General features: G+C 42.4%; 1 protein-coding gene and 1 long non-coding RNA gene across 2 annotated transcripts in view; one reads left to right on the top strand and one right to left on the bottom strand.

The window, feature by feature from the left end:
- The window catches only part of LOC100562255 (uncharacterized), a 63,027-nt gene that overhangs the window by 22,888 nt on the left and 13,491 nt on the right, over positions 1-26,648 (top strand). Inside the window, exons 2-8 of the mRNA XM_062957048.1 lie at positions 1,320-1,358; positions 3,150-3,234; positions 4,478-4,540; positions 4,636-4,667; positions 7,612-7,736; positions 9,852-10,100; positions 19,293-19,550. Of these exons, the coding sequence (XP_062813118.1) occupies positions 1,320-1,358; positions 3,150-3,234; positions 4,478-4,540; positions 4,636-4,667; positions 7,612-7,736; positions 9,852-10,100; positions 19,293-19,550 (851 nt within the window). The remainder of the gene's footprint in view (positions 1-1,319; positions 1,359-3,149; positions 3,235-4,477; positions 4,541-4,635; positions 4,668-7,611; positions 7,737-9,851; positions 10,101-19,292; positions 19,551-26,648) is intronic.
- LOC103281177 (uncharacterized) lies at positions 10,608-26,338 on the bottom strand. The gene is made up of 3 exons (XR_507595.3): positions 25,988-26,338; positions 13,689-13,785; positions 10,608-10,867 (listed from the first exon to the last, which is right to left on the bottom strand). It is a non-coding gene; the product is annotated as an uncharacterized LOC103281177 (long non-coding RNA).

Raw genomic sequence — 26,648 nt, forward strand, 5'->3', positions numbered from 1 at the left:
GGGAGCTGTAGTTTTACAAGATCTTTAGCAGTAGCTCAATGTTAGGGGATCCTGGGAGTTGTAGTTTAGAAATGGCTCAATGTTATGTAATCCTGGGACCTGTAGTTTGACAGGATCTTTAGTAGTGGCCAAAAGTTATGGGATCGTGGGAGTTGTAGTTTTAGAAACTGCTCAATGTTATGGAATCCTGGGAATTGTAGTTTTACAAGATCTTTAGCACTGGCTCAAAGTTATGGAATCCTGGGAGCTGTAGCTTTAGCAGTCACTCAATGTTATGTGCTCCTAGGAGTTGTAGTTTTAGCAGTGGCTCAGTGTTATGGAATCCTGGGAGTTGTAGTTTTACAAGAGCTTTAGCAGTGGCTCGGTGTTAATGTTATCATGGGAGTTGTAGTTTTACAAGATCTTTAGCCGTGGCTCAAAGTTATGGGATCCTGGGAGTTGTAGTTTAGAAATGGCTCAATGTTATGTAATCCTGGGACCTGTAGTTTTACAGGATCTTTAGTAGTGGCCAAAAGTTATGGGATCCTGGGAGTTGTAGTTTAGAAATGGCTCAATGTTATGTAATCCTGGGACCTGTAGTTTTGCAGGATCTTTAGTAGTGGCCAAAAGTTATGGGATTGTGGGAGCTGTAGTTTAGAAACTGCTCAGTGTTATGGAATCCTGGAAATTGTAGTTTTACAAGATCTTTAGCACTGGCTCAAAGTTATGGAATCCTGGGAGTTGTAGCTTTAGCACTCACTCAATGTTATGGGCTCCTAGGAGTTGTAGTTTTAGCAGTGGCTCAATGTTTTGGAATCCTGGGAGTTGTAGTTTTACAAGATCTTAAGTAATGGCTCAGTGTTAATGTTATCATGGGAGTTGTAGTTTTATAAGATCTTTAGTAGTGGCTCAATGTTAATGTTATCATAGGAGTTGTAGTTTCATAGTATCTTTAGCAGTGGCTCGGTGTTAATGTTATCCTGGGAGTTGTAGTTTTACAAGATCTTTAGCAGTGGCTCAGTGTTAATGTTATCCTGGGAGTTGTAGTTTTACAAGATTTTTAGCAGTGGCTCAGTGTTAATGTTATCCTGGGAGTTGTAGTTTTACAAGATCTTCAGCCTTCTGTGTCCAAGTGTGCTGACGTGCCATCAAACTGAAGCTCCTGGGAATCTATAGCATTCGGGCATAGCGGTTTAAGTGATGTTAAACTGCATTAGTTCTGCAGTGTAGATTAGTTCTGAAACAACAGCGATGGTGGAGGATGGTTTTTGTGGAGGATGGTTTGCAGGATTTTTGGGGAAAGGTCTTGATGGGTCTCTCTTTCTTTGGTCAACAAACAGGAGCTGCTCTCGGAGGACGAAGCCGAGGACCTGGCCCCGGTACGTGGATGCTCTTCTTCTTGGCAAGGGCTTGGGCTCTGCTCCGGCTGACCCGTATGCGTACGTGTGTCCATATGTATGCTTCGGAGGCCTGGGGACAAGTGGAGCGCGTGTCTGGAGCACATCAACTCCTTGGCACACGGGAAGCGTTGGAGGAAACAGGCACAGGGAATTCGGGCTTCTTGGTGGTTTGCAAGAGAGAAACACAAACTTGGGGTGCATTTAGATCAGGCATGGGCAAACTTTGGCCCTCCGGGTGTTTTGGACTCCAACTCCCACCATTCCTAACAGCCGGTAGGCTGTTAGGAATGGTGGGAGTTGAAGTCCAAAACACCCGGAGGGCCAAAGTTTGCCCAAGTAAAGTCAGGACAGTAAATAAAGAACAACAATCAGAAAACAGGGGAATTCCAGGCAGGAAACAATCGGGGCCAGCTGACACTCCCAACAAAGGATTCCCCCAGGCAGGAAGCAGCCAGGCCTTGAAGCTGCAAAGCTTTTCAATGCTAATCATGGTGATTAATTGCAACATTAATTGCCTCCAACAGACAAGAGTTCTTTCTCCCACCCTGGAAATTCCACAGATATATAAACCCCACTTGCCTAGTTTTCAACAGACCTCACAACCTCTGACGATGCCTGCCATAGATGTGGGTGAAACGTCAGGAGAAAATGCTTCTGGAACATGCCATACAACCCAGAAAACGCACAGCAACCCAAATCATTAATGTTTTGTAAAGTGTCATGTTTTTCAAATTACTGTATCCACTCGAGTATAAGCCTAGTTTTTCAGCCCTTTTTTTAGGACTAGAAAAACCCCGCTTGGCTTATACTCGGGTGAGGATCCTGGTTGGCTTATATTTGGATCAGCTTATACTCGAGAATATATGGTACATTTATTATTTTTCTCTGTTATTATTGGTATTATTTCATTTATTATTTTACTCTATTGTTATTACATTTATTATTATACTCTGTTATTGTAGCTACTATTACATTTATTTTACTCTATTGTTATTATTTTTATTATTATTAATACATTTATTATTTCACTCTGATCTTATTATTATTATTACATGTATTATTCTACTCTATTTATTATTATATGTATTATTTCCCTGTATTTATTATTACTATTATATGTATTATTTTACTCTATTATTATTAAAAGGATACATAAGCACATTTACATTAAAGAAGATGAGAATAATGATTTGATCAGACTTAGACAGTCTTATCTTAAATTAGAGCTTGATGTAAATACAGTAGAGTCTCACTTATCCAACTCTCGCTTATCCAACATTTTGGATTATCCAACGCATTTTTGTAGTCAATGTTTTCAATACATCGTGATATTTTGGTGCTAAATTCGTAAATACAGTAATTACTACATAGCATTACTGCCTATTGAACTACTTTGTTTTGGTGATTAATTTGTAAAATCATAACCTAATTTGGCGTTTAATAGGCTTCTCCTTAATCTCTCCTTATTATACAGCATATTCACTTATCCAATGTTCTGCCGGCCCGTTTATGTTGGATAAGTGAGACTCTACTGTATTCAAAAACATTTAACCTACGATGCCTCAATTAATGTAATTTTTGGTATCTATTTTTATTTCTGAAATTTCCCACCCTCGGCTTATACTTGAGTCAAGGTTTCCCCAGTTTTTTTGTGTGGTAAAATTAGGTGCCCCGGCTTATATTCGGGTCAGCTTATATTCGAATATATACGGTATTATTAAATTCCTGAATGGCTGTTTTCTCTCCTGTGTTGCCACTTTCTTCCTCTAGGTGGCAGTCTCTACTGGTTGGAACAGCCAAGGGAAGTTCCTGCACCATCTTGCCCAGCAGGGGGCGCTCCGGCAGCGAAGGCAAGGTGAGTTATTTGGGCTCATTTCCCTGGATCGGTGCATCCGGAACCGGACCCAGAATGATGACGATACGCACCTAACCCTCCATCCCTATTGTTTGCATAAAGTCGGCGCTCCGTATCCGTGGATTCGGCACCTGAGGACTCCGCCGTCCACAGCTTGAAAATACTCTGAAATTAATTCCCAAAAAGCAAACTTTGATTTTTGCCATTTTATGTAGAGAGTGTGATTTTAGTATGTGGTTTCATATACTGCAATAGGACTGAAGCATCCACGGATTTGGGTATCCACAGGTGTCCTGGAATGAATCCCAGTGGATAGCAAGGGACAGTTGTAAAATGCCATGGCTCAATGCTATGGAACCATGGGAGTTGTAGTTGTACAAGGTACTTTGCCTTTCCTACCAAAGAGCGCTAGTGTCTTGCCAAACTACAATTCCCATTTTTTCATAGCGTAGAGTTGGAGCAGTTTACATCTGTGGGATCCTAGGAGTTGTAGTTTCACAAGATCTTTTGCCTTCCATGCCAAAGAGCGCCAGTGTCTTGCCAAGCTATTACCTTGCCAAACTACAACTCCCATGATTTCGTTGCACAGAGTCAGGACAGTTTAAGTCTATGGAATCCTGGAAGTTGTAGTTGTACACTTTTTTGCCTTCCCTGCCAAAGAGTGCTATTGCCTTGCCAAACTACAACTCCCATGATTTTGTTGCATAGAGTCAGGGCAGTTTAAATCTATGGAATCCTGGGAGTTGTAGTTTCACAAGATCTTTTGCCTTCCATGCCAAAGAGCGCCAGTGTCTTGCCAAGCTATTGCCCTGCCAAACTGCAACTCCCATGATTTCGTTGCATAGAGTCAGGGCATAGAGTCAGATTATATCTATGTAATCCTGAGAGTTGTAGTTTCACAAGATCTTTTGCCTTCCATGCCAAAGAGTGCCAGTGTCTCGCCAAGCTATTGCCTTGCCAAATTACAACTCCCATTATTTCATTGCATAGGGTCAGAGCAGTTTAAATCTATGGAATCCTGGGAGTTGTAGTTTCACAAGATCTTTTGCCTTCCATGCCAAAGAGCGCCAGCGACTTGCCAATCTATTCTCTTGCCAAACTACAACTCCCATGATTTCGTTGCATAGAGTCAGGGCAGTTTAAATCTATGGAATCCTGGGACTTCTGGGCATTGTAGTTGCCCCAAAGGCACTCTTCCAGATGTTTTTGTTGCCTCTTGACCTATAGTATTTTTTCTCCGCAGCGGGCAAAGGGAAGCGCTCCAGACCTCGCCGGCCCAGCGCTGTCTCGGCTGCGCACTACGAAGGTGAGGATCATAACATCAGGATTCTTGCTCCCTTTCCCTCCAAAATTGCACTCCTAACATGTTCAGGAGCCTGACCCCCGATTTCTTTATTTCAGTCCAAAGCACAGAAGGACGAGCTGGGATCCAGGCAGGTAACTTTTTTTGAGCCGGGATGTTTTGTGTGGGAGGGAGGATTTGGGAGAATGGATACTAAATGAAGACTAAAGTGCAATCATCTATATATATAAAAGGGTAATGAAATTTCGGCCTAGGACAAAACAACAAAACTACACATCCCAGAAACACTAAACTTGGCAGCACAACCCCTCATCCATGCCTCTACGTTCATAAAACAAAAAGAAAAGAAAAATAAAGTCCTAATTAGAGGGAGAGGAATGATTGTTTTTATCCAATTGCTGCCAGTTAAAAGGCTAAGCTCTGCCCACTTGGTCTTCTAGCAACCTACTCAGCCCAGGGGACAGGCAGAGTTAGGCCTCACTTAGGCCTATTCCTCACTGCCTATAAAATACAGATTATCATATTTGAACTGGATTATATGGCAGGGTAAACTCAAGGCCCTTCCACACAGCTATTTAACCCATTTATAATCTTACTAGCTGTGCCCGGCCACACGTTGCTGTGACGAAGTCTGGTGGTATGGGAAATAAAGTATTGAGGAATTGGTGGTAGTTAAGGTAAAAGGTAAAGGTTTTCCCCTGACATTAAGTCCATTATAAATGGGCTATATAGCTGTGTGGAAGGGCCTTGAGTCTACACTGCCATATAATCCAGTGCAAATTAGATAATCTGTGGAAGAGGCCTAAGTGAGGCCTAACTCTGCCTGTCCCCTGGGCTGAGTGGGTTGCAAGGAGACCAAGTGGGCAGAGATTAGTCCTCTAACTGGCAGCAATTGGATAAAAACAATTATTCCTTTCCCTCTAATTAGGACTTTATTTTTCTTTTCTTTTTGTTGTATCAACTTAGAGACGTGGATGATGGGTTGTGTTGTCAAATTTCGAGGTTGGGGGGCCAGTAGTTTTGTTGTTTTGTTGGTCGCCGTGATGCCATCACTCATTTATATATCTAGATATTATCTGCTTTGAACTGGATTATCTTGACTCCACATTGATATATAATCCACTTCAGTGTGCAGTCGGACACAACTGGACTTAATGTCAGGAGAAAATCTTTACCCTTTACCTTAACTACCACCAATTCCTCAATACTTTATTTCCCATACCACCATACTTCGCCACAGCAACGCGTGGCCGGGCACAGCTAGTGTAGTTATAAAGTGCTTCGGGGCAAGGACAAAGTGCAAACATTTCTTGACAGTTGGAGTGAGGACAGACATGAGAGTGGTCCATTATTTATATGTTCTCCAATAATATGGTGTGTCACGGTTGGTCCATCAAGTGCTCTGCTCTGGCTGACTTCTCTGGTTGAGTTAGTCTGCAGTGCCTTTCATGTTCCTTGATTCATGTTTGGGCAATGCTGCTCCGTTTTGAAGACTTGTCCACAGCTGCATGGTATATACCCTGTTTCCCCGAAAATAAGACATCCCCAGAAAATAAGACCTAGTAGAGGTTTTGCTGAATTGCTAAATATAAGGCCTCCCCCGAAAGTAAGACCTAGCAAAGTTTTTGTTTGGAAGCATGACCGCCAAACAGAACACCAGAGCATGCAGGATCGGTAAATGTACGTATCATAGAGCGTTGCACATGGAAATATTGGTAGTAACAAGAAATTCTTGATAGGATTCACAGTTTGTCTGGTTATGCTGGTTTGTAATTACAACTACTGTACAGTATATAATAAATGTTCATTTTTTTTGTTCAACAATAAATGTGAATTCTTCTTCATGGAAAAATAAGACATGCCCTGAAAATAAGACCTAGAGCATCTTTGGGAGCAAAAATTAATATAGGACACTGTCTTATTTTCGGGGAAACACGGTAGCAGATTCCTGCAGAGGTGAGAGAGGATCCCTTTTGTCCTTTGCTGAACATAGCTTATCTGAATGTTGCAATCAGTAAGCTTAAATTAGCATTTGAGTAGCCATGAAGTTTGCAAAGCTCCCAGAAATGCTGGACCACACTGACAACCATCATGCCAGACTACACAGAGAAGCCTTTGAAATCCACAAGAATGTGAACAATTTCAACAGAGAACGAGAAAACCATGAACAAAACCTGATGACCAGTATTGCAAAAACACCAGAAACAAGACAATAAATAACGAACACCACTCAGAAAATAGAAAACTCCAGATAATAAGCAATCAAGTGCCAGTTAACACCTCCCAAACAGAGGGTGCCTCCAGGCAACACAGGCCAGGCTATCTCTATGCAGATACCCTCACACGGATTGACTTTGCAGCTTCATGGCTACTCAATGCTATTCAAGCTTGCTAACTGCAACATTCACACTTGCTTTACACAGACAAGGGTTCTTTCTCCCACCCTGGATATTATTCCACGGGTATGCATACACTCTACTTGCTTCACTGCCAACAGAACCTCTGAAGATGCTGGCCACAGATGCAGGCGAAACATCAGGAGAGAATTGTTAAAGTGGGAATGATTGTTTAAGTGTAATTGAGTCATGGTTGTGCAATGTGTGCTGAAGATTGCATCATACACTGTGTGCTGCCTACTATACCAATGTGTAAAGGGTTAAGCTTGGATTGCATCAGACAGCAGAGACAGAGATAAATAGCCCTCTACTTCCTATCTTTTTCTCTCTGTCCCTTCCCGTGTGTGCCTGCGTGAGAGCTGTGTATCGTCTTGTAGATTTCCGTTCGTAAGTAAACTTTTGATAGACAACTGAAGACTGCAGCGTCGTTATTTATCCAGAGCTTCCTCATCAGCGACTTCTGCTGCGTGTGTGTCTAGGAAACCGCTCTGATAAGAATACTGTTGGAACATGGCCATGCAAACGGAAAAATTCACAGCAACCATTGTTTCTGTAGTATGTAGATGCACCCTAGAGAGCCAGACTTTCCAGGAAAAGGCATTTTTGGGGTGATCTTTGGGGTTTTTTTGCTGGCCACTCACTTGCCTGATTCTTGCCCCCTCCCTCCGTCCTCTCCAGATGCCAATGGGACCATCCATGGATGGGCAGAAGCCAAGCTCAACACCACGAGCCCCCTCCGTTACGACCGGGGCCGGCGGGAGTTCACGGTGGTCAAGAGGGGCCTCTATTACCTGTATTGCCAGGTAAGGGGCAAGCGGAGGGGTGGGCTGGGGGTCTTTGTGGAAGGGGGCTGATGGGTAAAGAGATAACGGTATTCTAGGAATGTAGATTTAACTATAGAATCCTGGGATGTGTAGTTTGTTGTGGCAACACTACAGATCCTGGAATTCCATAACATTGAGCCATGGGTGTCAAGTAGTATTAATTCTATTGTCCTCCACAATGATCAAAGGGATGAAAGGAGGACAGCTAGATGTCCCATCATCCCCAAACAGTCTGGAGAGTTAGTTGTTTACTCTCTCTTCTTTCCTTACTTCTTCTCTGAATGTGTTCAAGCTTTGCCTGAAACGGCTACAAGTTCCCAGAACTCTTCACTAGCTCTAGAGTGGATCTCCACTATACAATTAATAATAATAATAATAATAATAATAATAATAATAATAATAATAATAATACTCTTTATTTGTACCCTGCCACCATCTGTTGACATACCACTCCATGCTATGGAATTGTTGTTTGGAGAGACACAGGTACTATTTTGACCTTGCAAAACTACAACTCCCAGGATCCCATAGATCCCATAGCATTGTGCAATGGCATGAACTGGTTCTGCAAGAGGGTGCCCATATCCAGCAAGGATTTCAGAATCTTTCCCTTCTGTCACTATAAAAAGGACAGTTTTAGCTTGTCTTCCATTTGACGTTGGCTACAAATACATAGGCCTCATCCAGACTGCCTTATAATGTGGTTTGAACTGGAGTATAATACTTGGTGTATGGTCATATGATGCAGATTGAACTGGATTGTATAAATCTACACTGCCACATAATACAGTTCAATGCAATTAATCTGTATTCTGCAACCGCATCATATGGCAGTGTAGACAGGGACATTTTATAGCTTATTAAAGCAACCATCTAACCCTTCGGTACTGATGACTTGAAATCATAATAGAGACCCAATTCAAACTGCAGGAAAAGAGAATCCACCTAAACATTAGGAAGAACTTTCTGATGGTAAGAGCTGTTCAATAATAGGATGTGCTATCTCAGGCCCCTTCCACACAGCTGTATAAAATCCACACCGAACTGGATTATATGACAGTGTAGACTCAGATAATCCAGTTTAAAGCAAATATTGTGGATTATCTGACTTGATATTCTGGGTTATGTGGCTGTGTGGAAGGGCCCTCAGAGTGTGGCAGAATCTCCTTCTCTGGCTATTGTTTTATTTTTATTACTACAGTAGTCTCACTTATCCAACATAAACGGGCCAGCAGAACATTGGATAAGTGAATATGTTGGATAATAAGGAGGAACTAAGGAAAAGCCTTAGATTATGATTTTACAAATTAAGCACCAAACCATCATGTTTTACAACAAATTTGACAGAAAAAGTAGTTCAATACGCAGTAATGCTATACACGAATTTAGCACCAAAACATCACGATGTATTGCTTTTAATTACTCTGATTTTATCTGCTTGGATTTTAATGTATTGTCCATTATTTTGTTTTGTGTATCGTTGGAATGTTTTAAGTTTTTGTCAAATATGTTGTGTTGTTGTTTCGGGCTTGTCCCTGTCGTGAGCCGCCCCGAGTCCCTTCAGGGAGATGGGCGGGATATAAAAATAAAGTTTATTTATTATTTAAATCATTGACTATAAAAACATTGACTACTAAAAGGCAGACTGCGCTGGATAATCCAGAACGTTGGATAAGCAAATGTTGGATAAGTGAGACTCTACTGTATTATTATTATTATTTGCATCCTGCCTTTTCCTCTGTTAAGTCTAGTATGAAAAGCAGGGCAGGTGAACATCCCAAAACCTGACGTCTGACTCAAAACGGTTCACAATAAAACAAATACGGTGCCATTTTAAAAACCTAAAAATATGCAAACATTACGGTGGAATATGCTGATGCTTGGGAGTTCAGTGGAGCCTCTGGAGGCTTTGAAACACACTGCATGGCCATCTATTGGGAGGGTTTTGGATGGGGTCTTCCTGCCTGGGAGAATGGGGTTGGGTAGGATAGCCCTTGGGGTCTCTACTAACTTATGATTCTCCCTGTCCTTGCATTTGCATCTTGGAAGTGTGTGCTTCTGATTTCCGCCTTGCCGCCTTCTCCTCCCGCCCAGGTCCATTTCAATGAAGGGAAGACCATCTACATGAAGCTGGACGTGATGCTGGACGGGGAGCTGGCCTTGCGCTGCTTGGAGCAGTTCCCCCCGACCAGCTCCGGACCCCAGGAGCCCGAACTGAAGGTGTGCCAAGTCTCCGGCTTGGTCCTGCTGACCCCCGGAGAGTCCATCCGGCTCCGGACGATCCCCAAGGTCCGGCTGAAGGCCGAGCGCTACCTCACCTACTTCGGCCTCTTCCAGGTCCACTGAGGCCGGGGACACAGCGGCCCCGTTTTGGGGGGGAGCCGGATTGGCGGGTCGCCTGGAGACGAGAGGGAACGTGAACTACACATCCCAGCCTTGTGGGTTTCTCCGCTTTGAATGGCATCAGATCGGGTCTGCAACCCATTTGTCCTCCTTCGTTTCCGATCGCCATTTGCCTCCTTTCGATCATCCCGCTAATGACTCCTAAGTCCACTTTCCCATGTTGACACAAGTAGGAGCGAGAGCTGAAAACTGTTTTGTCTAATTTTATGGTGCAACGAACCCAAGGATAATAGGGAAAGGTTGCCATAACTTGCCTTGTGACAACTTTTGAATTCTGTTGCAAACTGATGGACCCTGAACATAAACCAACACAAGGGCACACCTACACTGTCCACTTAATTCACTTTCAGACTGGTATTGAAGCAAGTGTTGGGTGGAAATCCTGGAAACTTTTTGAGGGTCATGATGACACAAACCACAGTGCACTGATGTGCATTAATCCTTTCTCACGCTTTCATGGTCATTTGCTAGCTTCGAACTGCATTAAACTGTCAGTGTAGATGGTGACGAAATGGACCAAAAGGGAATGTCAGAATATTTTAACTTCATAGACTGTGTCTGTTCTTTCTTTCTCGGGTTGTATTTTCTTACCAACGCTGCTAAACTTTCTCCCTTGCCGTCCTAAACAACTTTGTGCTGAGTTTCTACATTTAATTCTGCTTTCTTAAACTTCGTTTTCCTGATGCTGCTGCCACGTCGACGGGAATCTGGAACGAGATGCAAAGGCCACAAATGCCATAGTCCTCTGCGTTGTCGAAGGCTTTCATGGCCGGAATCACTGGGTTGCTATGGGTTTTCCGAGGTTTTATCAAGTTTTTGCCCATATTTATGGCAGGTTGCGAGACCTCACAACCTCGGAGGATGCCTGCCATGGATGTTGGCGAAACATCAGGAGATAATGCTTCTGGAACATGGCCATACAGTCCGGAAAACTCACAGCAACCCAGGCGTAGTCTTCCTCCACGCAAGCACCAATGCAAAGTATATGCAGGCTGCAGTACTTGTAACAGTCAGCAGAGGCAGTAAAACACAGAAGAAGCATGTCTTATACTTTCATATATCCCACTCTAATGTGTCAAATGCCTTTTCTATATCTACATGGGGCTGTTGTATGTTTTCCGGGCTCTATGGCCATGCTCCAGAAGTATTCTCTCCTGACGTTTCGCCCACATCTATGGCAGGCATTCTCAGAGGTTGTGAGCGAAACGTCAGGAGAGACTACTTCTGGAACATGGCCATACAGCCCGGAAAACATACAGCAACACTGTGATCCTGTCCATGAAAGCCTTAGACAACATATATCTAAATGCCTATTTTATTGCAAAAGGCATTTAACACAATAGAGTAGAAGGGATATAATAGAGTGAAAGGGATTCTGTGAGCCAGCCATTAGGAAGTCATTGCTGATGGCAAGTTGCATGTGGATGCTATGTCGACCACACTTGCGGTATCCCTTCCATTAAAAAACAACTCAACGTAAGAGAGGTTGATATGACTATTGGATTAATAACATCCACCTAATGTTATTTTCCCCTAACCTGTTTCTTGACCACCTTTACAAGTGGTGGATAGTTTCATAGCCCATAGTACGAAATGACAAATATATGTGCCTTCTTGCAGTATTTGGTACCAAATGGATACCAGGATAACACCATATGTAACTGATGTATCTTGTTTGTTATATGCTCTCAAGGTGCTCCTGACTTATGAATCTGTTATGTCTGTATCCATGGGGCTGAGGTCCTTCATTTCAACAGGGTTCACAATTACTCACTGCTTTATGTATCCATGTGAAGTCTAGGAATCTATTGCCTATGGATATGGGGGTTGTGCTGCATTTCTGTACACAAAATGCTGTTTCTGGGGAATGGGGCGAAGACAGAATTGTCAGTTTTGCACTGAATTGGGCCAGAATTATGAATAGTATTCAAAAAGTATTAATCGTTCGAAGCTTTCTCAGAGTGAGAAGGCAATTACAGTATCTGTGAGATGTACCCACTGTTTGATTTATCGATGTCTGGAAAATTATGGCTTTTCTCATCATTTTCTAGGTCCTCTGAGCGATTCTATGGAATGTCTGTCTGTAATTACCATAGAATCACCTGCAATTCAAGCGTCACCCACTAGGTGGTATACTTTTCAAATCAACAAATAGGTTTTCTGGGTTGCTGTGAGTTTTCTGGGCTGTATGGCCATGTTCCAGAAGCATTTTCTCCTGAATAGGTTTTCTGTTGAGACCATTGAACATGGTAATAGTCTTAAGGGGCCTTTTCCGGGTCATCCAGTGTAACCTGGGCCAATTGTTTTTCATTCCAATAGGGTTTATTTTCCACAGTTTTGTATATCCACATGAAGTTTGAAAACATATCCCCAGCGGATTAGAGAATAATATTATACTGACTAACTCCTTCCATTATGAACATTAGAGTGAATTATTAATACCCTTGCCTTGTACCTCCAGGATGCTGGACATTAACTAAGGGACCTTGTGGCACTTTAGAGAATAACTGAAATAAGTTGGAAATACCAGGACACATCTACACCAGGCATTGGCAAACTTTGGCCCTCCAGGTGTTTTGGACTTCAACTTCCACCATTCCTAACAGCCGGTAGGCTGTTAGGAATGGTGGGAGTTGAAGTCCAAAACACCTGGAGGGCCAAAGTTTGCCCAGGCCTGATCTACACTGTAGAATTAATGTGGTTTGATTTCACTTCATCTGCCATGGCTCAATGCTATGCAATCCTGGGAGTTCTAGTTCTACAAGGTCTTAGCTGCAAACTACAAATCCTAGGATTCCATAGCATTGAGCCATGGTGGTGAAAGTGGCGTCAAACTGCATTAATTCCATAGTGTAGATGCACCATAAGTTTACTTACTCAGATGCAACTTCCAACTGATTTTGAATACGATTGCACCCTTTCTGTTGGATTGTCATGCATTTTCCATCATGTCACTCAAACAGCTCTATCTTACAGCATTATGGGTAACTTCCCCAGTGTTATGTGCTGCCTGAGAAACTGTGCACTTCCCTATTCTTTGCAAAGGGGTTTTCCCATCTCCTGAATGTCACTGTTTTGCGTTGCGCCAGCAGGTTTTGAGTTCTGGTTTTGTTTTTCCCCAGTTAGCACTTTTGACGTTCTTCAAGCCAACGGGAATCGAATGGTTGGGACTTTTGACGAAGGAAAGGTCAAAACTCATTGCATGCCAGTTCCAGACAATGGATGAATCAGTGGGGAAACATGGGCATGTTATGTACAAAACGAATTCCAAAGAAGAAAATTGTGCAATATTTACAAAGCGGTTTATGAGGAAGCATTTCTATAGGATCAACATGCTGGCGTTGTAATAAAGGCTGCATTCTAGGTGAGGTTCCGATACTGAAGGCCAGTCCTTGTGGTTGCATGCCTTCAAGTCATTTCCTACTTATGGCAACCCTAAAGTGACCCTAACATGGGGTTTTCATGGCAAAGTTTGGTGCAATAGGGTTTCCCGTTGCCTTCTTCTGAGGCTGAGAAAGTGTGACTTACCCAGGTTTAACCAATGGGATTCGATGGCCAAGCAAGGATTCAAATCCAGGTCTCCAGAGTTGCAATCCATGACTTCATGGCTTCACCTTATCTGCATCTGGAAAAATATACTATCTCTAGTGATTTTCAATGTCCTTCAGGAAAATTACCATAGAACCGCTTGCAGTTCCAGCTTCGTTCACTAGGTGGCAGGGTTTTTTAACCACCCCAGCCCATCTGGAAAAATATAATATCTTTAGTTATTGTCTATGTCCTCCAGGCAAATTACTATAGAACCACCTGCAGTTCCAGCTTCATGCACTAGGTGGCAGGCTTTTCTAATCACCCAACCCGCATCTGGCAAAATATACCATCTCTAGGGATTTTCTATGACCTTCAGGCAAATTATCATAGAACGGCCTGCAGTTCCAGCTTCATGCACTAGGTGGCAGGCTTTTCTAACCACCCTACCTGCATCTGGCAAAATATACCATCTCTAGGAAGCCCCAGGTGGCTCAGCGGGTTAAACCGCTGAGCTGCTGACCAAAAGGTTGGCAGTTCAAATCTGAGGAGCAGGGTGAGCTCCCGCTGTTAGCCTCAGCTTCTGTCAACCTAGCAGTTTGGAAACATGCAAATGTGAGTAGATCAATAGGTACTGCTCTGGCAGGAAGGTAGCAGTGTTCCATATGGTCATGCCAGCCAGACAATGGCTTAGAAATGGAGATTAGCACCAACCCCCAGAGTTGGACACAACTAGACTTAGTGTCAGGGAAAAACCTTTACCTTTACTTAGGGATTGTCTATGTCCATCAGGCAAATTCCCATAGAACCACCTGCAGTTCCAGCTTCTTTCACTAGGTGGAAGTCTTTTCTAACCAACTCATAGCTGATAACATTTAAAGTAGCAGTGGCATAGTTTTAAGGATATAATTGTAAGAGTTGCTCACTTCCCCTAAAATGGGGCACAGACTCCTCTTAAGAGTATACAGCAGGCAGGTCCACTCTTTTATGGTTTACGGAAGTTGCATAGAAGCAGCAAGCCTTGGAGTCTCAGTGGGTGCATCCACACTGTAGAATTAATACAGCTTGACATCACCTTAACTGCTATGGGTCAATGCTATGGCATCCTGAGATTTGTGCTTTGGCAGACAAGGCTCAAGATCTTGTAAAACTACAGCTCCCAAGATCCCATAGCATTGAGGCACGGCAGTTCAAGTGTTGTCAAACTGCATTAATTCTACAGTGTGGACTCATCCTAAGCTCTCTTTTTTTTCCTTTACAATCAAAGCTAAGCCTTAACAGCCACATAATCTGTGTATTTCTGGATATTATGAACCATTCAGCTGCTGTCGCTTGTAGTTGTCTCAACAAATCATGCTGAAACTTTTTGCAGGTGTCTGCGGCACTCCTGTTTTTGCAGATGAGTTAATTGCAAACCCTGTGCTGTTTAATTATGCATTTCCTTCCATTTCCTTTTTACTCATTCTGTTTCAATCACCTCGTTCGGCTAATAAGAATGCACTCGTGTTTGCACACTGATTTTTCTTTCCTCTTAATAAATCGTATTCTAAAGATAGGCTGCTCCCTGCTTTTGCAGGTGCTAAGAACACAGGGACCCTGCAAAAGTGGGAAAATGGGGAGTTAAATTAAATGACAATAAATTAGCTTTTGTTACACTCCAAACAGAGCAGCTTACCATTGCATTTATGGATGTGTAGAAAGATTGGCACCATCTACTCCAGGCCTGGGCAAACTTGGGTCCTCCAGGTGTTTTGGACTCCAACTCCCACCATTCCTAACAGCCTCAGGCCCTTAAGCGGCTGAGGGGCAAAAGGAAAGGGCCTGAGGCTGTTAGGAATGGTGGGAGTTGGAGTCCAAAACACCCGGAGAACCCAAGTTTGCCCATGGTTGATCTACACTGAAGAATTCATGCAGTTTGATGCCACCTTAATTGCAATGGCTCAATGCTACTCAGTCATGAGTACAGATAGCAAAGCCTCAAAATGTTTGTACTACAAATCCCAGCTGCCATCCTTGCTGGAGGTTCCTGGGAATTGTAGTCCAATCACTTTACCTTTCCAGGCCAATTTGTCACCCACAATGATCCAGAAGGGAGAAAAGTGTGGGCCCTCCAAATATTTTGGATTACATCTCCCATAAGACCATGTCTTTGGACTACACCTCCCATCATCTCATGTTTTGGACTACATCTCCCACCATCCCATGTTTTTGGACTATATCTCTCATCATCTCATTTTTTTTTACTACACCTTCCATCATCCAAATGTTTTGGACTACATTTTCCAACATCTCACATTTTAGGACTACATCACTCATCATCCCATGTTTTTGTACTACACCTCTCAATGTTTTGGACTACATATCACATCAGCCTGTGCTTTTTGATATATCTCACATCACTCCATTTTTGGACAACACCTCCCATCATCTCATGTTTTTGTACTACACCTCCCATCATCCAAATGTTTTGGACTACATCTCTCACCATTCCACGTTTTGGACTACATCTCCAATCATCCTATGTTTTTGTACTACACCTCCCAATGTTTTGGATTACATATCACATCAGCCCATATTTTTAGACTACAGTTATCATCCATGTTTTTGGAGTGCATATCTCATCAACCAATGTTTTGGACCACATACCCCATCATCCCATGCATTTGACTACATTCCCCATCATCCTGTGTTCTTGGACTACATATCTCACTATCCCTTAGCACTGGCCATAGGTTCTGGGAGCAGGAAGTTAGGGGGAAACAACTCAGTCTTACATCCATCATGCCAACTCTTGTTCTTGCATGCCTCCAAGTTATTCCCAATTTTGAAGATCCTAAAACAATATATTTGGGTCTTTTTCTGGGGTTGAGAGTGTGTGACTCTCCCATGGTCATCCAATGGATTTCTATGGCCAAGCGGTGAATCGAACCCTGGTTTCCAAACTAGTTACAGCACGCTACCTTTTTCCTTTCTCAAATTTCTTATTTATTTTGAGATTTCATTTCTCTGTAAGGCTATTTCCCCTCCCAAACATCTCACTCCACTTTCGATTTTCCTTCCCGCCTTGCCAGAGGCATTTGCCAAACTATTTCCTTGCCTTCCTTCCTGCCTGCCTCTCATCTCCACCCAAAAGGCCTACCTGTGTACATGCATGGCATTTTTGATCCCTTGCCACAACCTTGTGAGGTAGACTAGACTTCATTGTTTGACAAGGCAAAGAAGGATAAAGACCTTGTGGGACTACAACTCCCATGATTTCATAGCATTGAGCCATGGGAGACAAACTGCATTCGTTCTGCAAAAAAGAGATGTTGGGAGTTATAGTCCATTAAGGCCCCTTGGAGAGGTAGCATGGGAAATGTAATACCTCAAAAGTAACTTTCCCAACCTGAGAAAGGTCCACACTTTGCAATGGATTTCCCCTATTGCTAAGTGTGGTTGGTCTAGATGACCTTTGGGGTCCTCTTCCAACTCTTATAATCCCCAAATCCACAGTCTTCCAATGGATGTCCACCACTGGCAGTGGGAGGTTGGTCTAGATGACCTTTGGGGTTCCTCTTCCAACACTTATAATCCTCAAATCCACAGTCTTCTGACAGATGTCCACCATTGGCAGTGGGAGGTTCGTCTAGATTACCTTTGGGGTTCCTCTTCCAACTCTTATAACGCCCAAATCCACAGTCTTCCAATGGATGTCCACCATTGGCAGTGAGAGGTTGGTCTAGATGACCTTTGGGGTTCCTCTTTCAACACTTATAATCTTCAAATCCAGTCTTCCAACAAATGTCCACCACTGGCAGTGGGATGTTGTTTTAGATGACCTTTGGGGTTCCCCTCCCAACTCTTATAATCCCCAAATCCACAGTCTTCTAATGGATGTCCACCACTAGCAGTGGGCTTTAGATGATCGTTGGGGTTCTCCTCCCAACTCTTATAACCCCCAAATCCACACACTTCCAATGGATTTCCACTCCTGGCAGTGGGAGGTTGGTCTTGGTGACCTTTGAGGTTCCTCTTCCAACTCCTTGTGATGGGCTTCCTCAACTTTTTGCGCAACTGATTCCTTGCTTTCCATGCCTCTTCCAACTCTTATAATCTCCAAATGCCCAGTCTTATATTGGATTTCAGCTCCTGACAGTAGGAGGTTGGTCTAGGTGACCTTTGAGGTCCCCCTCCCAAGTTTTACAATCCCCAAGTCCACACTTTTCCAATGGATGTCCACTACGTGTAGTGGGAGGTACATAGATGATAATTGGGGTCCCCCTTCCAAGTCATATACAGTAGAGTCTCACTTATCCAACACTCACTTATCCAACGTTCTGGATTATCCAACGCATTTTTGTAGTCAATATTTTCAATATATCATGATATTTTGGTGCTAAATTCGTAAATACAGTAATTACTACATAGCATTAATGTGTAATGAACTACTTTTTCTATCAAATTTGTTGTATAACATGATGTTTTGGTGCTTAATTTGTAAAATCATAACCTATTTTGATGTTTAATAGGCTTTTTCTTAATCTCTCATTATTATCCAACATATTCACTTATCCAACATTCTGCCGGCCCGTTTATGTTGGATAAGTGAGACTCTACTATAATCCCCAAATACACACTCTTCCAGTGAATGCCCACCATTGGCAGTGGGAGGGTGGTCTACATGACCTTTGGGGGTCCCCTTCAGACTTTTATAATTCCCAAATCTGGGGTGTAGGGAAGCCATTCTCAAAAATAATATTTCATGAAGCAAAGAGGCAGTGTTGAACCTGCCAGTCTGCCCTTCCATGTGGCAAGCAATTGCGCGCACACGTATGCATACACACACACACACCTTGGTTGTGCATAACGATTGAACCGCTGCTTGCGAGTTGGCAGGCCTCCACGCTGGGCGGGCAAAGCTGGTCCTTGTGATGGGCTTCCTCAATTCCTTGCGCAACCGATCCCCGGCTTCCCATGCCTCGGGACAAGGAGCCCTATCTTTCGGTGAGGTGGCCTTTTCCTGCTGCAAAGGGGGGATTTGTTTTTCTAAGGGTGAGATAGGTTTGCAGATTGGCACCCCATCCCTTTGAGAGCAAAAGAAGGTCTAAAAACCGGGAACACAAGAGTAGGGCAGAGAACCAGATGGAGGGAGGCTTCCGTGGCCTTTTCGAATGCCAGGTTATGGGGCCGAATGTGCCAAAGGCCTGGAAGGGAGAGAAGGGAGAAATATAGTCATATAATCCTTTAAGGGATTGTATCTGTAAAGGGGGAGAGGAAAAGATTTGGGAAGAAAAGTCACAATCCTTAGTTTCAATTTGGATGGTAGTAGTGAAAGCGAGCTAAAGTAGGACTCTTGGATCCCATTCTGAAACATTTGGGAAGCCTTTTGGGGTGCTAGAACGGTCCAGCAGTTTTGTGGGAAACTTCTAAGATTCTTGGAATTTATTCTGCAATTTGGGGAAATTTGTCTTGAGTTTGTTCGGGTCGGTTCTGGGAAGAGTCTCAATTGTAGGCCGGGTTCGGAAGAATACGAAGGGACAATTTCACAGAATCATATCAGAGCAAAGTGGGGTACTAAGTGGGCACCTAGTCTGACCCGCCGCTCTATTTGGGACATACAAGGCCATGTTACGTCCAGCCACGTCGTCTCCAGGACTTATGGATAAATTCCGGGCAGTGCAGGGGTCAGCTCAGCCCCATTCTTTCCTGAATGCCCTTTGGGTGGTGGGCTGTGCCCTTGGCCTGGGGCTGCTGGCCTGCCTATTCTTCCTGGTCAGCATCCAGGGCCAGCTGGCCATCTTGCGAGGAGAGATCGTGCAGCTGCGAGGAGAGCTGGTGGCGAGCAAGATGTCCGAGCAGAAGGCCTCATCGCTGCAACAGGTAAGAGCAAGGCCAGATCCTAAAAGGAGTTCTCATTTGGGTGTGGAGGGTGCTCTGTGTACATGGAGAGACTTAATAGCAATAACCCCAGAGCAGCAGTTGTTTCCATCCTAAGTCTTGGAAAATCTCCCCAAGCAAGGGTGTCTCTGAGCAAGTGCAGAGTTCACTTTTTCCTCAGTGTTGGATACTGGTTAGGGGGTCTTGGCATCCTCCGAAAAGGAACTCACAAGTGTCCACTAATGGAATAATAAAGGTAAAGGTTTCCCCTGACGTTAAGTCCAGTCATGTCTGACTCTGGGGGTTGGTGCTCATCTCCATTTCTAAGCCGAAGAGCCGGCATTGCCCGTAGACACCTCCAATGTCATGTGGCCATTGGCATGACTGCATGGAGCGCTGTTACCTTCCCGCCGGAGCAGTACCTATTGATCTACTCACATTGGCATGTCTTCGAACTGCTAGGTTGGCAGGAGCTGGAGCTAACAGCGGGCGCTCACTCCACTCCTGGGGTTTGAACCTGGGACCTTTTGGTCTGCAAGTTCAGCAGCTCAGCGCTTTAACACACTGAGCCACCGGAGGCTCCAATGGAATACAGTAGAGTCTCACTTATCCAACACTTGCTTATCCAACATTCTGGATTATCCAAGGCATTTTTGTAGTCAATGTTTTCAATACATCGTGATATTTTGGTGCTAAATTCGTAAATACAGTAATTACTACATAGCATTACTGCATATTGAACTACTTTTTCTGTCAAATTTGTTGTATAACATGATGTTTTGGTGCTTAATTTGTAAATCATAACCTAATTTGATGTTTAATAGGCTTTTCCTTAATCTCTCCTTATTATCCAACATATTCGCTTATCCAACATTCTACCGGCCTGTTTATGTTGGATAAGTGAGACTCTACTGTAATAACAATGTATTAAATATCATTAAACATTGTATTATGTACAATAAATGAATATAAATTTCAGATAAAGAGTTACAAATGACAATCAAACTGTTTCATTCGCAGTACAGAAGAGTCTCACTTATCCAAGCTAAACGGGCCGGCAGAACCTTGGATGAGCGAATATTTTGGATAATAAGGAGGGATTAAGGAAAAGCCTATTAAACATCAAATTAGGTTATGATTTTACAAATTAGTCACCAAAACATCATGTTATACAACAAATTTGGCAGAAAAAGCAGTTCAATACGCAGTAATGTTATGTTGTAATTACTGTTTTTACGAATTTAGCACCAAAATAGCACGATATATGGAAAACATTGACTGCAAAAATGCCTTGGATAATCCAGAACCTTGGATAAGTGAGGCTTGGATAAGTGAGACTCTACTGTATGATGAATGGTAGTTACATTCACAATGGAGAAAACTTTCTTATTTACTTTCTTGTTTCTTCATAAAAGATGAGTAGAAGAAACAAGAAAGTAAACAAGAAAGTCTACTCATCTTTTATGAAGAAACAAGAAAGTAAACAAGGAAGTTTTCTCCATTGTACCATTCATCATACTGTGAATGTAACAGTTTGATTGTCATTTGTAACCATTTATCTGAAATTTATATTCATTTATTGTACATAATACAACGTTTAATGATATTTAATACACTGTTATTATTCAATTAGTGGACATTTGTTAGTTCAAGCCCTTGGGAACCCATTTTTTCTTATAATCCTCCAAAAAAGGACAGACTTAATGGGGTTTCGATAGAACCCAAAGCAAGTTATTTCTGTGCTAAGTCTTGGAATGCACATAATCCAAGCAAGGGTTATTTATGTTTATCTTGTGAAAATGGATAGACAATGCGGCTTCGGTAGCCCCCTAAAATAATTATAATTTCAATGCTAAGGCTTAGAACCTCTTCAGAAACCAAGCAAGGGTGTTTCTGAGCATGTGCAAAGTATACTTTCTCCCAGTTTTGTGAGTGGGACTGCTGAAAATGGGGCTTTAGTAGTCCCCAAAACAACAGCCATGTCACTGCTAACTCCTGGAACCTTTTCCTAAGCCAAACAATGGTGTTTCTGAGCATGTGCAAAGTTCATTTACTCCCAGAGTTGGAGAGTAGAGTGTCAACAACGGTCCCTGAAATAGTGCCCAAGCAATAGCTATTTCAATGCTAAGTCTTGGGATATCTTCCCAAGCAAGGATGCCTCTGAGCACATGCAGAGTTCACTTTCCCCTCAGCATTGGAAAGGGTATCTTAGGCATCTTGTGAAAACAGATAGACTTAATGGAGCTTCGATAGTCTCTGAAGCAATAGCCATTTCAATGCTAAGTCTTGGAACATCTTCTCAAGCAGAAATGTTTCTGAGCATGTGCAGAGTTCACTTTCCCCGCAGTGTTGGGAAGGATATCTTAGGCATCTTGTGAAAATGGATAGACTTAATGAAGATGCGATAGTCCCTGAAGCAATAGCCATTTCAATGCTAAGTCTTGGAACATCTTTTCGAGCAGAAATGTTTCTGAGCATGTGCAGAGTTCACTTTCCCCACATATTGGGAAGGGTCTCTTAGGCATCTTGTGAAAATGGATAGACTTAATGGAGCTTCGATAGTCTCTGAAGCAATAGCCATTTCAATGCTAAGTCTTGGAACATCTTTTCGAGCAGAAATGTTTCTGAGCATGTACAGAGTTCACTTTCTCCTCAGTGTTGGAAAGGGTATCTTAGGCATCTTGTGAAAACAGATAGACTTAATGGAGCTTTGATAGTCTCTGAAGCAATAGCCATTTCAATGCTAAGTCTTGGAACATCTTCTCGAGCAGAAATGTTTCTGAGCATGTGCAGAGTTCACTTTCCCTGCAGTGTTGGGAAGGGTCTCTTAGGCATCTTGTGAAAATGGATAGACTTAATGGAGCTTCGATAGTCTCTGAAGCAATAGCCATTTCAATGCTAAGTCTTGGAACATCTTCTCGAGCAGAAATGTTTCTGAGCATGTGCAGAGTTCACTTTCCCCGCATATTGGGAAGGGTCTCTTAGGCATCTTGTGAAAATGGATAGACTTAATGGAGCTTCGATAGTCCCTGAAGCAATTGCTCTTTCAGTGCTAACTCCTGGAATCTTTTCCTAAGCCAAGCAATAGTGTTTCTGAGCATGTGCAGAGTTCACTTTCTCCCAGCATTGGAGAGGAGAGTGCCAATAATGGTCCCTGAAGCAATAGCTATTCCAGTGCTAAGTCTTGGAAGCTCTTCAAAAGCCAAACAAGGGTGTTCCTGAGCATGTACAGAGTTCACTTTCCCTCCAGTGTTGGGAAAGCGGTCTTGGCATCTTTTGGAAAAAAAATAGACTTAATGGGACTTCAGTAGCACCAAAGCAATAGCCATTTCAGTGCTAAGTCTTGGGATAGCTTTCAAAGCAAGTGTGTTTCTGAGCATGTGCAGAGTTCACTTTCCCCCCAGTGTTGGGAAGGGTATCTTAGGCATCTTGTGAAAATGGAGATTTAGATAGTCCCTGAAGCAATTGCTCTTTCAGTGCTAAGCTTTGGAAGATATTCCTAAACCAAACAAGGGTGTGCCTGAGCATGTGCAGAGTTCACTTTGTCCCAGCATTGGAGAGGAGAGTGCCAGTGGTCATAAGAAAGGCTGGAGACCAGGCAGTTCTGCTATGGATTTGCATTTAAATGAAAAAGCAGGATATAAAGGATGATGATGGTGAGAAAGATGAAAATGAATTGGGATTCTGCCATAAAGCAAATGGGATTTGGAGTCCTTTCCCATGCATCCACATTGCAGAATGAATGCAGTTTGGCCTGACTTGATTTGTCATAGTTCAGTTCTATGAAATCATGGGAGTTGTAGTTTTATCAAGCCCTTAGCCTTCTCTGCCGAAGAGTTCTGGGGCTTCCCGAAGTTACAAATCCCAGGATTCCATAGCATTGAGCCTTGCCAGTGAAGGTACAGTAGAGTCTCACTTATCCAACATAAACGGGCCGGCAGAACGTTGGATAAGCGAATATGTTGGATAATAAGGAGAGATTAAGAAAAAGCCTATTAAACATCAAAATAGGTTATGATTTTACAAATTAAGCACCAAAACATCATGTTATACAACAAATTTGACAGAAAAAGTAGTTCATTATACATTAATGCTATGTAGTAATTACTGTATTTACGAATTTAGCACCAAAATATCACAATGCATTGAAAACATTGACTACAAAAATGCGTTGGATAATCCAGAACGTTGGATAAATGAGACCCTACTGTACTGTAATAGCAGACTGCATTAAGAATGGAGGAAGACAACGATACTACAATTTTATTGCACTATGTTACAAACATTGTTACATAGTTATGTTCCTGATTTGAAAGTGTTATATCCTCTTTAATGGTGCAATACTTACTTTGAAATTAGTTGTTATGCTCCAGAAACTTTGTTTTTGTGGCTGCCACAAACAGGAAGCAGCCAGGCTTTGAAGCTGCAAGGCCACTCAATGCTAATCAAGGTGGCCAATTGCAACATTCACACTTGCCTTGAGCAGACGAGAGTTCTTTCTCCCACCTTGGACATTATTCCACAGGTATATAAACCCCACTTGCCTAGTTTCCAAAAGGCCTCACAACTTTTGAGGATGCCTGCCATAGTTGTAGGTGAAACATCAGGAGAGAATGCTGCTGGAATATGGCCAGACAGCCTGGAAAACTCACAGCAACTCACTGCCACAAACTTTGTTGAATTGGTTGAGATTTTAAATAAGACATCAACTGAAAAATTAGATCAAAATGTGTTGTCGAAGGCTTTCATGGCCAGAATCATAGGGTTGTTGTATGTTTTCCAGGCTGTATGGCCATGTTCCAGAAGCATCCTCTCCTGACGTTTCATCCACATCTATGGCAGGCGTCATCAGAGGTTGTGAGGTAATAATAATAACAATAACACTTTATTTATACCCCGCCTCCATCTCCCCGAAGGGACTCGGGGCGGCTTACAATGGTCGGACCCAAATAAAAACGGTAACAATAAACACATCAGGTGTACAACGACATGTGCAATTATAAAAACAAACATTAACATATACCAGTGATGGCCAATCTATGACACGCGTGTCAGCACTGACACACCTAGCCATTTTTGCTGACACGCTGCCGCATGCAGATTGATTGGATGACTAATGTCTTTTGTGGCCAAATTTGGTGTGATTTGGTCCAGTGGTTTTGCTGTTTACTCCATGGGAATTATGCACATTTCATATATATATATATAATCATTCTATTATTATTCTATTATTATTGTAATATATTATTATATTATTACTATTATATTATTATTATATTATTCATGACTACATTGAAACTACAATAGAGAGAAATCAGCGTGGAAACGGCAAGAGGTACCATAGATTGTTGTACATGGAAATAATGGTAGTAAATAGTTTTTGATTTATTAAATACAGTTATATATTACAATTATATATTTTTTGTTATTCAAACTATATATATTGTGAAATTATGGGGTTTTTTTCTCTAAGTGACACACCACCCAAGTCGTGCTAGGTTTTTTGGTGAATTTTGACACACCAAGTGCAAAAGGTTGCCCATCATTGATATCTATATATATAAAAGAGTGATGGAATCCTGGCGACCACCAAAACAACAAAACTAAACATCCCACAACCTCGAAAATTGACAACACAACCCATCATCCATGCCTCTAGGTTGATACAACAAAAAGAAAAGAAAAATAAACTCCTAATTAGAGGAAGAGGAATAATTGTTTTTATCCAATTGCTGCCAGTTAGAAGGCTAAGCTCCGCCCACTTGGTCTCCTAGCAACCCACTCACCCAGGGGACAGGCAGAGTTAGGCCTCACTTAGGCCTCTTCCACACTGCCTATAAAATACAGATTATCATATTTTAACTGGATTAGATGGCAGTGTAGACTCAAGGCCCTTCCACACAGCTATATAACCCTTTACCCTTTACCTGAACTACCACCAATTCCTCAATATTTTATTTCCCATACCACCATACTTTGCCACAGCAACGCGTGGCCGGGCACAGCTAGTATACAGATAAAATAGAAAACTTAATAACATGGTTAAAACACAAAAATTTTAAAATAGACTGAACAAAATACAACCATATATATTTCAAACCTGAGTTAGGTGATAAAGTGCTTTAAATTAGTGAAAGGAAAAGGTATATTGAGGTATGGAGCAATATGTGCTGCAGGATGACCCTCTCGCAAAAAACCAAAGTTTTTGCAGTTTAATAAACTTTTTTCCATGTTTTAATGATAGGGAATGACAATTAGGGAATGACATTTATAACCCAGGAACAAAAATGGTGTTATACGGTGTTATTTATCTCAGTGTCTCCTCTTTCCAGCCTCTCATTGTAAAATGAATGCTTTCCACCCCTGTCCAACCCAATTTCCAGCACATCCAGGCCCCACATTCCTTTCTCCCCGGTTGCCCAGATGCTGGAATTACTAACTTTCTTTTCCTGAATCAGCTTGCAATACAAATCCGGCCCCTCTTGCCTTTCGGCCTGGGCGCAGGGCCAGAGACACTCCACTTCCAGGAATGACTCCCTTTATGGAGGATGGGGGAAGCGGGAAGAAGAACAGGCGGGGAATCCCAGGAGTTAATCTGAGTTAAAACACCTGTAGCTTTGTGTGTATGGGAGGGAGGGTGTTGTTAGGGGGGAGATGCATGCATTTTTGATAGGTAAAGGGTAAAGGTTTCCCCTAATATTAAGTCCAGTCATGTCCGACTCTGGGGGTTGGGGCTCATCTCCATTTCTTAGCCAAAGAGCCGGCGTTGTCCGTAGACACCTCCAAGGTCATGTGGCCACATTGCGTATCCAAAGCAACTCAACAGTATCTTGATGTTTTAAAGAAAAATTATATGATTTGAACTAACTTTAACTCTTTTATATATTGTATTTTACTATGTTATTTAACTATTTTAATTGTTGTATTATTTTATTGTATTATGATATACTGGTAGTGATCCTGCCAGTTGTGTAAGCCGCCCTGAGACCCCTCGGGGAGAAGGGCAGGGTAGAAATATCGGAAATAAATAAACAAATTTAATGAAAACTTGCTAATGTGGGTTTGCTACATTACTTTATAATGGAGGGAATGAAACAAATG

The sequence above is a fragment of the Anolis carolinensis genome, chromosome 6 (assembly GCF_035594765.1).
Source record: "Anolis carolinensis isolate JA03-04 chromosome 6, rAnoCar3.1.pri, whole genome shotgun sequence".
NCBI lineage: Eukaryota > Metazoa > Chordata > Lepidosauria > Squamata > Dactyloidae > Anolis > Anolis carolinensis.